The following is a 13,118-nucleotide window of genomic DNA, read 5'->3' as shown; positions in this document are numbered from 1 at the left end:
AGTTGCGTGTTTTCACTTATCAATGACAAACCGAGCCATGACTGCCTCTCCAACTTCCAATACTAAGTACGATTAAAAATAAAAGAAGAATCAATAGGAGAATGCTTGCTTTCTTTTTTTCTTTCTTTCTTTCTTTCTTTCTTTCTTTCTTTCTTTCTTTCTTATTTCTTTCTTTCTGGTTCTTCTTTTCTTCTTCAGCTTATTAAAGAAAAAGCATAAAAGTCGCTGAATACAAATTACAGTATCAGAATATATTACTGCCTGTTATGGAAGGTTCCTGTAGGTGTGTGGCTCTCCCAACATTCATCACATGTATAATGTGCCTCAAAGTTCGCCACAATAAATCTTTTGGTTCTCAGATAGAATTATAGTCTCCCAGCTGCTAAAAACCACTGTATACACAGTCCAAACCCCAGAAAGGTATGACTCCCTATAGGTACAGAGATTGGCTTTCCCAATGCCTAGGGGGGATAATCAATTAATTTTAGAATAAGAAGTAACAGGATAATATAACCAGTTTTCTATTGAGTGAGTCAGTGTTTAACATCATTGAGTTCTTTTTCTTCAGCACACATGGTCCAATAATTTACTTATCCCACTGGGTCTTTGTTAAGATTAAATTGAATGATGTTTACCGAATGCCTGGCAAATAAAAATCACTTAATGAATGGCAGCCATTACTATTGTTTTGCTAATATTTGATTGGGAATGACTTTGTTCTTTGAGTAGGGCATAGAGTTGGTTTACAGTGGTTTAGAAAGGTAGAGGGCAGATTTCAAAAGCAAATCTAAGAGTTATTATTAAAATAAGCTATATGCAAAGCAATCAGGAAAAACAATAATAACAGTGGGCTGCTACCAAAAAAATCTTAAGAGACTTCCAATGAAATTTGTCAAAAATATCACCAAAGGAAATATGAGATAAGCTCTAGGCTAGATTGTGCCTCGCTTAATTTAAGCAATGGCCTTCTTATACAATTGGGAGCAAGGCAGATACATAAATTGCAAAATACATAAAAACAAGGTATTGTAAAACACACGGCACACCTCTGCTGTCTGACTTTGTACTGGGAACTAGAGTTACACGTAACACAGGTGTGCTCATTGGTGCTTCAGCGATTTAATAAGAGGCTCTTTATGTTAAGTATCCTGGATTACCTAAAAAACATTTCCTTTGTCCCATAATAGTGGGAGAGCATTCCTATATTTTGATAGGCTGATGGATCAGTACATGTTTAAAGATTGTCTTTGGTTGATGAAAGATGTTTTCTGAGCTGTGTTTCTCTCCACTTAATCTCTAATATGGCCTGGACACATCTCTGACATCTCTTTACTAATTCAAAAGCCTCTCCAAAATCAGTATGTTCAAAAATAATCTCATTATCTATCCCTTCCCTTCCGATCCCAGGCCCAACCTACTCCTCTTCCTGGATTCCTTGCTATATCCTCATAGAGAAAGCTACTATTACCCACAACCTGTTCATTTGTGTAAGCCAGAAATCCAGGAATCATTCTTGACTCCTCCTTTTTTTTTCCCTCTAAGTATCACAATGTTCATTGATAGATACAAGTAAATAAGATCAGGGCAAGAACATGATTTGATAAATTATGTAGACTTAACTCCAATACTATAATAAGAGGGACCAATTCAAATCATTACCATTTGTTTCACACCCACAAAACCACGTCAAGGGCAGGAATGGTCTCTCAAAATTGATCAGTTTGTGCAAGTAAACCATGTTTCTTTTAAAAAGACTTATGTGCTAGCCCAGGTTCAAGGATATTAAAATCTAGCACATAAATCCTATTACGGGAGGTAGAAATACAGACAATATACTACTACAGCAACAAGTAACCACAGTTAAGAATTTTTCTGTAACAACCAAATGGATAATCAAATATTGCAACAACACAATATTACTGAGAAAAGTGCATTTCTACAGTATCCAGTATTGCTGTTCAATCTTCTAACTTCGAAAAGCCTACAGTAACCAGCAGCAAAGACGGTCCTTGCCTGCTGAAAGATTTAGGATGTAATTATCACATGCTACTAAAATACTATCTAAACATTAAAGATACTCCTAAAGTATTTGATGGTAGACTATGATTAAGACATTACACTACAAAAAAATCCTTATGCGAAGGGAAACACTAACTGATGTGCTTCTGCTTTAAATATTGTGAAAACATTACAGCGGAATGACTTTTTGCAGTGGTTAGGTCAAATGCAGTTTGGTCATAGCAACGGTATGTTTTGCACAATTCGAGGCTTTGGCTGGTTCTTTAGTCAGCTTCTTCCTCAGACACTTCTTCTTCAGCAGTTTCTAGCCAGGTTAGCCACTGATTCACCTGGAATGAAGCCTTGCCTTTCCCGGCAATCTCTTGAGTTGTATCTTTCCAAGCCCAGCCCTCTTTTCCTTTCAAAACCAGCCTGTCACCAAGAGCTGTTGACTTTACTCTCGAAACTTCTTCCTCTGTCTATTTCTCTTCATCTCTCGTATCATCAGTCTATCTAACTCACCATCATCCTTCTCCTGGACTACTGCGATAGCCTCTTAACTGGTTAATCCTGTAAGCTCCCCCACCCTTAAGCATGGCAGCCCTTACCCCAAAACTATTCTCACAGCATAGGATGAACCCGATCATATTATTCTACTACCCTGACCCCAATGCCCAAAACTCTCAGATGACTTTTGGTGGTCTTAGATGAAGAGAAAAAAAGGTGCCCTAACATGATCTACAAAGTCTCGTCCTGCCTCCTCCATGTATAGTCTACTTCACGAAGTAGACTCTGTTCCAGCCACACTAGTACTCACTATGCTTCCTCCTCCAGCACAAGGCAGTTCTGGCTCTTCCTGTTGCCTGAACCACTCTTGCCAACCCTTTGGTCTAGTTAGTTGTTCGGATTTCCATTCAGTCGTCACTTCCTTGAAGATGCCTTCCTTGGCCTCTGGACCACACCAATGCCCTGTTACATACTTTCACAGCCTTTGCAAATCTCCTTTATAGCACTTAATGAAGCTATGATTCTATTTTGTCTACATGATTGATATTTTTCTTTCCTATTAATATAAAAGTTCCAGAAGAGAATGGACCACATATATTTTTGATAGCAGTTGGCCCCAGCCCATGCATAGGCTCTATGACCTGGTGGTACTCAATAACAAATATTTATTGAATGAATAACTAAATGATGTCAGATAGGCTTTCCACATAGCTTTCCGTGAAGACACTACTGTTTTCGCTTAAAAGAAAAAAAAAGCCTCAGCAGGCAGGTAGTCTGTTGTGTAAAATGTCCAGCTTGGTCCACGAAGTATGAAAAGTATGAAAGTATGTAACAAGTATGAAAACGGATAATTCAACCAAATCAAGGTAAGGATACAAGGTTTTGCAAAAAGTGAGTTCCTAATGCTTTTTTACCTTTAGTTTTAAAGAGTTCAGTTTTTCCTCCCTGAGGTGTTCTCTCAACATCTCCCGGTGGAGCCTCTCTTGCTCTCTTGCAAATTCACCAAGAGTGTACTGGCGCACGCTGTTATGGCGGCTGGACATGCCCAGGGTGCTGCCCCCTTGACTGGGCACGCTCGTGAAGCCTTGCCTCCTGGTGAAGTAGTACACGGTGACACAACTGAAATGCACATTCTTTGTCCTTAGCCGCTTCTCTCTTTTGAGGATGGAGGAGGCTGGAAGAGAAAGAAACCATTCAGTGAACACCTAGGGCAGCAGGTTTCAGATGAGGTGAAGAATTAGAAAGTGCCATTTGATGATATTGAATCTACAGTCAACCCTTTTTGGCTAGGAGACACTAAAAATGTTGTATATGAGAGCTGGCATAGATTTCTATTTCCTTTCTTGAATTTTCTTCTAACTGTAGTAGAGTAGACTTTTAAGCCCTCTGTAATGGTAGTCTAAGCAAACTTTCAGGAAAGTTGCCAACAGTCTATGAGTCAGTGGCAGGATTTAATTTTATTTTCCCTAACGTCTTAAGTTTTGGTTTTATGGTTTTCACGAGAGTGGCATCATAGTCTAATCAGAAAAGACACACTACACTACAAACTCTTATATTCTGGATCTTATTTTGATATCAGGGGCATTTGGCATAGAAAAATGTCTATTTACAAATTTTAGAAAATTTCACGAAGCAATAAAAACTCACATAAAAAGGCTCAGTGGCACTATTTAGACAGTTTTACAACCTAGATCTAACAAAGCTTTGATTTGATAAGAACCCCACTAAAGCATTGCAGACAGTGGGATTTTAATACAAGTATATACTGAGATGATTGACAATGGTCATGAAATACATCAGAACCTTTATTATTAGTTACAAGGCCACCAAGATGCATTGAACATCGTGTAAGTTTGAGATACACGCTGTGGTTGAGAAAGAGAGCCACACATTATAAACATGACCTTTTGGAGATGGAAGACATGCTAGACACCATCTAACCCGGTCCTTCTATTTTATAAAGTAGCCCAGACTTGCAGAATTTGAGTATTTTCAATGAAGGTAGTTAGTGGCAAGGCTACACTCAAACTTAAAAGCTCCCACTCTGGTGCCATATTATAGACCCTTCTCCAATGGGGAAGGAAGTACACTGAATTGAGGAGGAAAATATAGAATCATGCTCATATGGGTCATTTCCTTCCCACTGCTACCAATTTGTTGAGGTTCTAGCCCTCGATACCCCAGGATGTAAGTTTATTTGGGAACGAGGTCCTTATACAGGTGATCAAGTTGAGGTGAGATCATCAGGGTGGGTGCTAATCCAGTACAAATGGTGTCCATATAAAAAGGGAAAATATAAACTCACATGCAGAGAGGGATGATGTAAAGAGACAAAGGGAGAAATCTGTGTGAAGATGGGTAACAGAGATTAGGAGTATGCTGCAGAAAGCTAAGGGATGCCTAGGGCTACCAGGAGCTGGAAATGCAAGGAAAGCCACTGCTTTCATAGAAAGCACCGTTCTGCTAACATGTTGACTTCAATCTTGTCTCCAGAACTGTTGAGACAAGAAATTTTCGTTGTTCTAAGTCACTGAGTTAGTAGTACTTTGTTTCTAGACTAATATGCACATTCAAGTAGAAAAATAGGCAGAAACAATAAATGAGGCAAAAATCCTTGGATAGCAACGAGTAATATAAGCTAACGTTTATGGAGCTTATGGAGTACTTCCCAAGTGCTGGACCATGCAAAGAATTTTACATGAATTATCTCATTTTATCCTTACATCTCCTTGGGTTGATATTACCCATGTCTCCATTTGAGGAAACCAAGTCACTAAAGGTTAAATAACATTGCTAAAGTCATATAACCAGTAGTGAAGCTGGGGTTCATTATTTCAAGGTCCAGGCTCTTAACCGCCATTTCACAGAGAGAACTGAAGCCACCCTGAGGGAACCGAACAAGGCTGAAACTTGCTGTCATACTACTTCTGGTAGATGTCAACTGCTGCTGCCTTCAGAGATGATTTTGATTTGGAAGGCTACACAATGAGAGAAAAGGGACTACACTATCACTTCAAATTTATATAAGAATCTTCTAACAAGGGGGTTCAAGTTCCTTAGTCTCCTATGTCTTCCACCTCATAAAGCATTCAACCCAAATACAGAGAGGCTGTTATGATTAATCTCATTTCATGAATTGGTTTATTCAGTAAATATAAATCAAGGGCCTGCCATGTGCCAGGCACTTTCTGGATGATTGGATATATTGGTGAAAAAACCAGATGGTGATTCCTGCCCACATGGAACTTCCATTTCCAGCGATGAGAAACTCAGGCAGAATGAACAGACTCAAAAGTTTACGGAGTAAGAGAAATATGACATTTGGGCAAGGATTTCATTTTCCCAACTTCTTTTTTCTACTGTTTTACCTCTCCAGAGGAGATTGCCAGAAAGCAAAGGCTTTCAAACGTGCACATAATTTCCCCATTTATTTATGTACATGTTCACTACACATACTTGTACTCCTGGCAGCAGAGACAGTTTTCAACTTTGATTTAAAAGCTCTGATCTGCTTCATAACGGTATGTTTAAATCATCTCAAAACAGGGAAGAATTTGTCAAAATGTGAAAGATTACCGTAGAAAGAAAAATTCAACAACCTGCCTACGAATCTGCCACCCTGACAGCCTCATCTGTCACCGTCTTACAGCAGGCGAGAGCTTCTGGTTTTGGGGTGATAACCTTCAACCTTTTTCACTCTTATTATCATAAAATGATGCCCTTCAGACATCATCTTTCAAGGCCATGAATTTATAAATTAAAAAAATATTTTAATGAACCGATTTAAGATAATTCTTATAAACATCTCTGATGATTTTATTACTTATTTTTTAGACAATTCATGGTAGTAGTCTAGACAAATTTTCTTTCTTTTCTTTTAAGATTTTATTTATTTTTTTTTTCACGAGAGACACAGAGAGACAGAGAGAGGCAGAGACACAGGCAGAGGGAGAAGCAGGCTCCATGCAGGAAGCCCGACGTGGGACTCGATCCCGGGTCTCCAGGATCACGCCCTGGGCCAAAGGCAGGCGCCAAACCACTGAGCCACCCAGGGATCCCAACAGATTTTCTTTTTAACACTTATTTAGACTTGTACCTGCACTTTTAGATTATAAAAATTCTTAAATATTCTGGATAAATCTATTGTGATATGAATCTACTATTTCCTAAAAAGTCAGATTATATTTTCCCCAAAAGATAGAGTTTAGAGACAATTTTCTAAGGCTTTGAGGATAACGATAGTGGCAGACTATAGAGTCCCTTCAGCTGGACTCTTGGCATTGCTAACATGGTCAAAGTGTGTTAGGATTGGATTGGTGTCAGTTCCTATCCACAGGGGTTTATAATTCAAACCTGTGCTTATCCTTGTCCTAGAATTTGCATATTATAAATAGCACCGTAAAAACAAAGTTCGAAATGCCTATGGAATATGTTTAAAAGGAAGGCTTTGAAATACTATAAGATCAGCCTTATGGGAGATACTTTAAATGTGGCTTTCCTGAATATAGGAGCCACCCACGTCTCTCTTCTGATGATTGAATTGGAGCGCTAGAATGGGCCTTTATGGGCTATCTCCTGCCTCCAGGCCCCAATTTGACTAACATCACAAAATGAAGCCATAAAAAAGAGTCTGTGTTCTTCAAGCCTGGGAAAAACAGGCCAAATTCACTCAGCACAGCTGCCTTAGGGAATCGGAAACCTCCCTCATATGCCTACCTACTAATTTGTGCCATTTGCAGAGGGATTGAACTCTACTTTGTGCCTCTATAGAGTTCAGAATTCATTTCACCACTGTGAGGTCAAGAGCAAGTAAAAAAAAGGGTGGAGGTGTCTTTCATTACCGCTTTGAAAATAATTAGTCTGTTTTCATACATGATACAAATTTTTTTGTGTGTCTTTCAACCCGTTTTCTTTGATCTCATTCATAGTTACCACCCGGAGGTGGAAGTGCGTAAATGCGACAGTACTTTGTACACTGCCCAGGACAGCTCTGGAGAACACCATTATGGCTCCCATCAGGGTACACTGCTGTTACTGTCAAATGATCACATTTTATGGAGATAGTATTGATCTTTGTAAACTACAGGAATAAATAGCACAGAGCAACTGATGTTAGTTGTCTGCAGAATATAGCTTTCTTAAAATAATGCTTAAAAAGTGAATGAAGAAGACAATTGAGAAATTGTCTAGTTCACAATGCCAGGGTAAGAATATAAGTAGACAAAATAATCCGTGCCATAAATTATATAGAGTTCATGCACAGAGTGGATTAAAAATGGAAGCCAAAACTAAGAACTGGACAGTGTGTTTCCGAGACCATCCAGGGAAGCCAATGCTGTGATGACATGAATATTTGATCCAACAGAGGAGATGAATATATCAAAGTATCACAGTTGAATCAAATTAAACTCTAAGAAAATGCTTCTGACTTGGCTCCACTTCCACACTCCTAAACCAACCTGTTCATACAAATTGGAATACATCTTCAGATCAACAAGACTATCTACTTGATACATTAATTTTTTTCTTTTGCTGAAAATAATCAAATCTGTTTCAGATGTTTAAGTTATTTCTGAATATGCATACTATGTGTCATTACACTGGAGATTGTCTTGTCTGCATGCAAAAGACCATGATGTGTCTGGGCCTATAAAATTGAAGACCAGATCTTAGACCATTGGCTCCACCACAGTACAGCCACTCTGGAGCTAACTATGCTTGAGCAGCACGCTAGTTACCCTCTCAAGGCGCTTGTTCTTTTTAATGTCAACAATCATCAGCAAAGCACCGTGAAAGCCAGAAAGGCAGAAAGCAGTAAGAGCTATGTTTTTTGGCACTAAATTTGGCACATGCAGGTTGAGAGTTTGTGGTCCAGTCTGATGTTAAACAAGAGGGAAATTATGGAAAATATTAATTCTACCATTTGGGTCTAAAGTCAATGATACACTTCTCTCTCCTATGCACTATGCTCAAAAGGAAAATACCAGATGATTTTTTTTTCAAAGATTTGATTTCTTAATTCATGAGAGAGAGAGAGAGAGAGAGAGAGAGAGAGGCAGAGAGAGAAGCAGGCAGGGAGCCCCATGTAGGACTCGATCCTGGAACTCCAGGATCATGTCCTGGGCCAAAGGCAGGTGCCAAACCACTGAGCCACCCAGGCATTCCAATACCACATGATTTGTAAGTCTATATTTTGAGTTTATTTTTCATTTATTTGGGGGGAAGTTAGTCTAAGCAAAATGAGATTACTGAAATTAACTTATCTGGTAAATCTTGGGCAATAAAAACTCTTATTTTTTTTAAAACATACACCCCGAATTAATCAGGGGCTCTCAAAGCGTGCATGTTCTTCTTTGAAAAACAAATGAAGATCAAATCAGTTATGAAGTCATGAAGCCTACCTAGCTTATAAACAAAAAAATCTGGTTTCATCAGAAAATATTTTGTATAAAAACTAGCCTAATAATAGCTCAGATATTAAGTCGATTTCCAATGGTTAAAGTTATTCAGATAAAAAAAAAGTCCCTAATCTTTACAAGTGACTTCTGTAAATGTCCAGTGATCATATTTTTATGTGTCCTCCAGCTTGCCATGGCAGTCCAGGTTGGCCCCTCTTGATTAGGTGTCAACTTCATGGTCTCAAATCCTAACCACCGAGTGAAAATGGATCCAGCAACCAAGAAATATAGGAGTAGTTTCTTTGAAAATGAAGTCTAGTTTGCTACTAAAAGCAATCCTTCCCCCCTTTCCTTGTTCTAGTTTTCCCCTTTTATTCTTTTAAGTTACATCCTCAAGCTTCCTGAAGATACTTGCCCCAGTCACGCCATTTATTATTTTGCTCAAGTGAGGTATTTAGGACACGAGTGAATCATTCAGGTGGGAGAAACTCCACAGGATTGATAATAAGGAAATGTCTGGGACATGAGTGAATGAGAGGCAAGACAAAAATAAGAACTAATTGAGGATGTTTTCTTTCCGACCCATGAACAAAATCCAAATTATCTTAAATGTGGGATGTAAAGTGATCTATCATCTATGGCTAAATCCATGTTACGTTGTTGTGTACTCAGTATGTTGTTTTATACTTGGTTATGAAGGGTAGAAAAACACATACAGACAGTCACAAACAAAAGAAAAAGAATCTCCCAAACAATTGGACGGGCACTACTGGGGTATACTCAATGTTTTGGAATTGAAGTGCTTTGCATTTCCAAAAAAGTAATCAGAACTAAGACAGAACCAGGAAATGTAAGAAAATGTCAGAATCCTCCAAATAGTAAGTCAGGATTTTTTCCCCTTTGTATTACTGCCCTTTTACTACGAAATAGCATTCAAAAACAAAAATCAAAGAAAAATAGCTCCCACTTACAGGGATGCCTGAGATGTCAAACCCAAGTTTGTATTTGGCTCCCTACAGTGTGAATGATAGCTCCAAATGCTTTTAAAATTGTAGCACATCTCTCTCCCGAGGCTCTAAATGTCACTCTTCCCCATCTCAAACCAACCAAACAACTCGTGTGCTAGTAAAGGGGCAAGCAGACTTGCACCACATAAAATATGATAAACATACATAAGAACCAGTCATCATTGTGATTTCAGTCCTTCTGTAGGGGAGGAATAGTTTTATAATTCTCAGGCAAGATGAGGTAGTTTAATCATTTAGCTACACGTTATTTTCCATTCTAATACTAAGTTGAAAATATTCACAATGGATTTCCCTCAAGACTAATAATGTCTTTTGTGAATTGCAGCTTCTAAGTGAAAAAAATTCAAGATGACACCCTTTTGTTTAAGTCACCAGTTTGCAAAAACAAAACCAAACAAAAACCTTCTCATACAAGACTGTGTGAAGTCAGTTTTCCATCAAGATACGTCCACATGCTGCACATGCAATTCAACAATGACAACAACAAACCAGCAAAAATAGAAATAATATAAAAAGATGACCCTTGAGTCTGGATGACTAAAGCTTTGTTTTGGATCATGAACATGCATGTCACGTCGTCATCCATTCAGTCTGTCGGCTACGTCCATACAAGCAAGCGAGAGAACCGCACAGAGGGGACAGGCTCTCTCCTGAGTCTCTCCAGACAGCTACAGCCCATGCTGCTCAGATGCTGCAAGCTGGTTTTGACATTATCGGGGTGCTTTCACAGCATAATCGTCTATTTGCAGTTCTCAGCTTAAAAAAATAAGATTTACCACCCAAGATTTTGATGTAAATTCAGAAAGCTGCATATAAAAAATTATGTCTAAGTGTAAACTTGGACCTCCCTCCCAGCTTTGATGTCATAAATAATTAAAATGACTAACTCACAAACAGTGATAATTTTTCAGAACTAGCTATTTTTTATCCACACATTTCTATTTTATTCAAGATGTCCCCTGCACTCTCCCCCTAATTCTTATGAATAAAAAAAAAGGGAAGGAATCACTTGCTCTCATATGTGTTAAGACAGAAGGGATACATATTATATTTTAAAGTTATAAAATTGAAATTGAAAAATTGAAGCATCAAAAATTTTAGAAAGAAATCATGTTCTCCTTTATAGATAATTGACTTAACACTAACCTTGAGCCCCTTTGCATTAATTTGACGTTCTACTGCAAGTGTGCTCTGACCGCAGAGTGCCCTAGCCATCAATAGAAAATGCGATTGATATTGGGGATGGTGAATTGCCAAACTAAAATAAATTCAGATCAAACTATAGATTAAATAATACCACTCACTGAGTGATCTACTCATTTTCATTCTAATTTTCATTTCTTATCAATCCATCCATCAAATTTACAGGGACTCGTATCATCAATTTTGTTGTTCCAATTCTATGTGACGTGCAGTCTTCCTTCCGATTCAGTTTTGTCTTTTTGTAATACATTACTTAAGTGAAATTTATAAATTCAAATCCTTGCATAAAATATTTGAAACACAATGTTATGTGAAATGGTTTTGCTAAATCTGCTCAGTTTTGCCCAAAGTAGACTGGAAATTGGGAATTTTCTCCATCTGGTCCACGTACTCCTCTAACCACCTGACATTGTTACTGGTAGGAGCTATTTTTATAGGATTTTGATCAAGTCAATTCTTTTCTCTTTTCACACTATATACATCTCTTTAGATAACACTAAACTTTTCCAAGGAATCTGGAGGATTCAATGTTAACATTTACACATGGAACATATGGCACATACATTGTTATGGAGGTGTTTATTTGTCTTCTTATTCGTAAAGGACATTTCTTTATTGTAAGCATGTAATATTACTAATGAATTAGAGAAAACATGATCCTGTCCTGGGACCCAGAAAATAATAAATTGTTAAATAATGTAATCAATCAAAACTCTGAATTCTAATAATTGCTACGATCCATTGTACAAATTACTTTCATGAGCATCCGCATGTCTCAGTTCCTCCATTAATATTTTCAGAATTATGTTTATCTACCTCATAGGAATATTACCAGGAATAATTACCTTTGTAAAAAGCCTTAAGAATCACAGATGGAAAGCATTACATATACAGAGTATATGTATCTTGGTGATGCTGTTAAAACCAAATAAAAAGTACTCCTCTATTATCAGTGAGAAAATAAGGACCACCTACTTCCCAGTTTATTTCCTTAATTTCTCATACGTGCAATTAAGCCCTAAAACCTCCTGCTTAAGAAACACATTTCGCTACTACTAGAGAAACAGCCATTTGCAAAATATATAAATTTATACTCTTATTTTATTAGAATCTCAACATGGATACCATCTTAAGACCATACTGTTTCTTACTGGGGGAAAAAGGTGGTTGTTACTACACATAAATAATCGTAGCTCTGGCTGCAGTCCAAGATGTAAGCACTTTCCTGTGCTGTCTCAGCAATTCTCCTGATGTCAAAGACACATTAAAATAAATGGGAACCATATGGCTCCGCAGCAGAGTACCCGCACTCTTACAACCGAGAGGGCAATGCGATTCATTACCACCATCGGAGAAATATTTTGGGGACATGGAATATCTCTCAATGCAAAATAAAGCTGCGTGAGGCAGGCCATTTGATTAAAATCTGCACACAATGACAGAGGAGACATCTGCTGTTCTCCGGCTCTACTAACCTGTTCTGCTGCTTTTTACATTTTCTCCATACCACCGTGAGCCTCTCCTGCTAGAAGAATTAAACAGCACTTTCCACCTGCTCGATGACTTTCCCACACAGTATTTCATCTGGTCCCACAATACAGCCCCATCAAGCCTAATATATCATGATAATCCAGGTCAGAACATCACTTAACAATAACCACGACCAAACCAAATCCAAAGCTTCAAAAACAAGAGCAACAAGACGTTTCTAAGATCCAGCCATTCTGGAGAGCAACACAGAGTCAAAGATTATATGTTGAACTTTGACCTTTGCCAGGAAGGATGAAATCTGGAAGCATTTTTTTTAAATATGAAAGCCTAAAAGGCCTTTACTATATTTATCCCAAATAGAAATCCAAATCATTGAGAAACATAAAAGGAAGAAATTCATCAATGCTGTATTACTGGCTCCATATGTCAGAAATCTAGGTTTAAAAAAGAGACACGGCTGCAGAGTTGGGATGAAAGATGAGGCTGGGAAGGC

At 38.0% G+C, this 13,118-nt stretch overlaps 1 protein-coding gene across 5 annotated transcripts in view; it reads right to left on the bottom strand.

Moving 5' to 3' along the window:
- CSRNP3 (cysteine and serine rich nuclear protein 3) overlaps positions 1–13,118 on the bottom strand; it is a 198,523-nt gene that overhangs the window by 25,475 nt on the left and 159,930 nt on the right. For all 5 annotated transcript variants that reach the window (XM_041723371.1, XM_041723369.1, XM_041723370.1 and 2 more), the window contains one exon: positions 3,420–3,679. In XM_041723371.1, coding sequence (XP_041579305.1) covers positions 3,420–3,679 — 260 coding nt within the window. The remainder of the gene's footprint in view (positions 1–3,419; positions 3,680–13,118) is intronic.

Source organism: Vulpes lagopus, chromosome 11 (genome assembly GCF_018345385.1).
Source record: "Vulpes lagopus strain Blue_001 chromosome 11, ASM1834538v1, whole genome shotgun sequence".
NCBI lineage: Eukaryota > Metazoa > Chordata > Mammalia > Carnivora > Canidae > Vulpes > Vulpes lagopus.
Note: the sequence above shows the minus strand (reverse complement) of the source record. Positions and strands in the feature narration are given on the sequence as shown.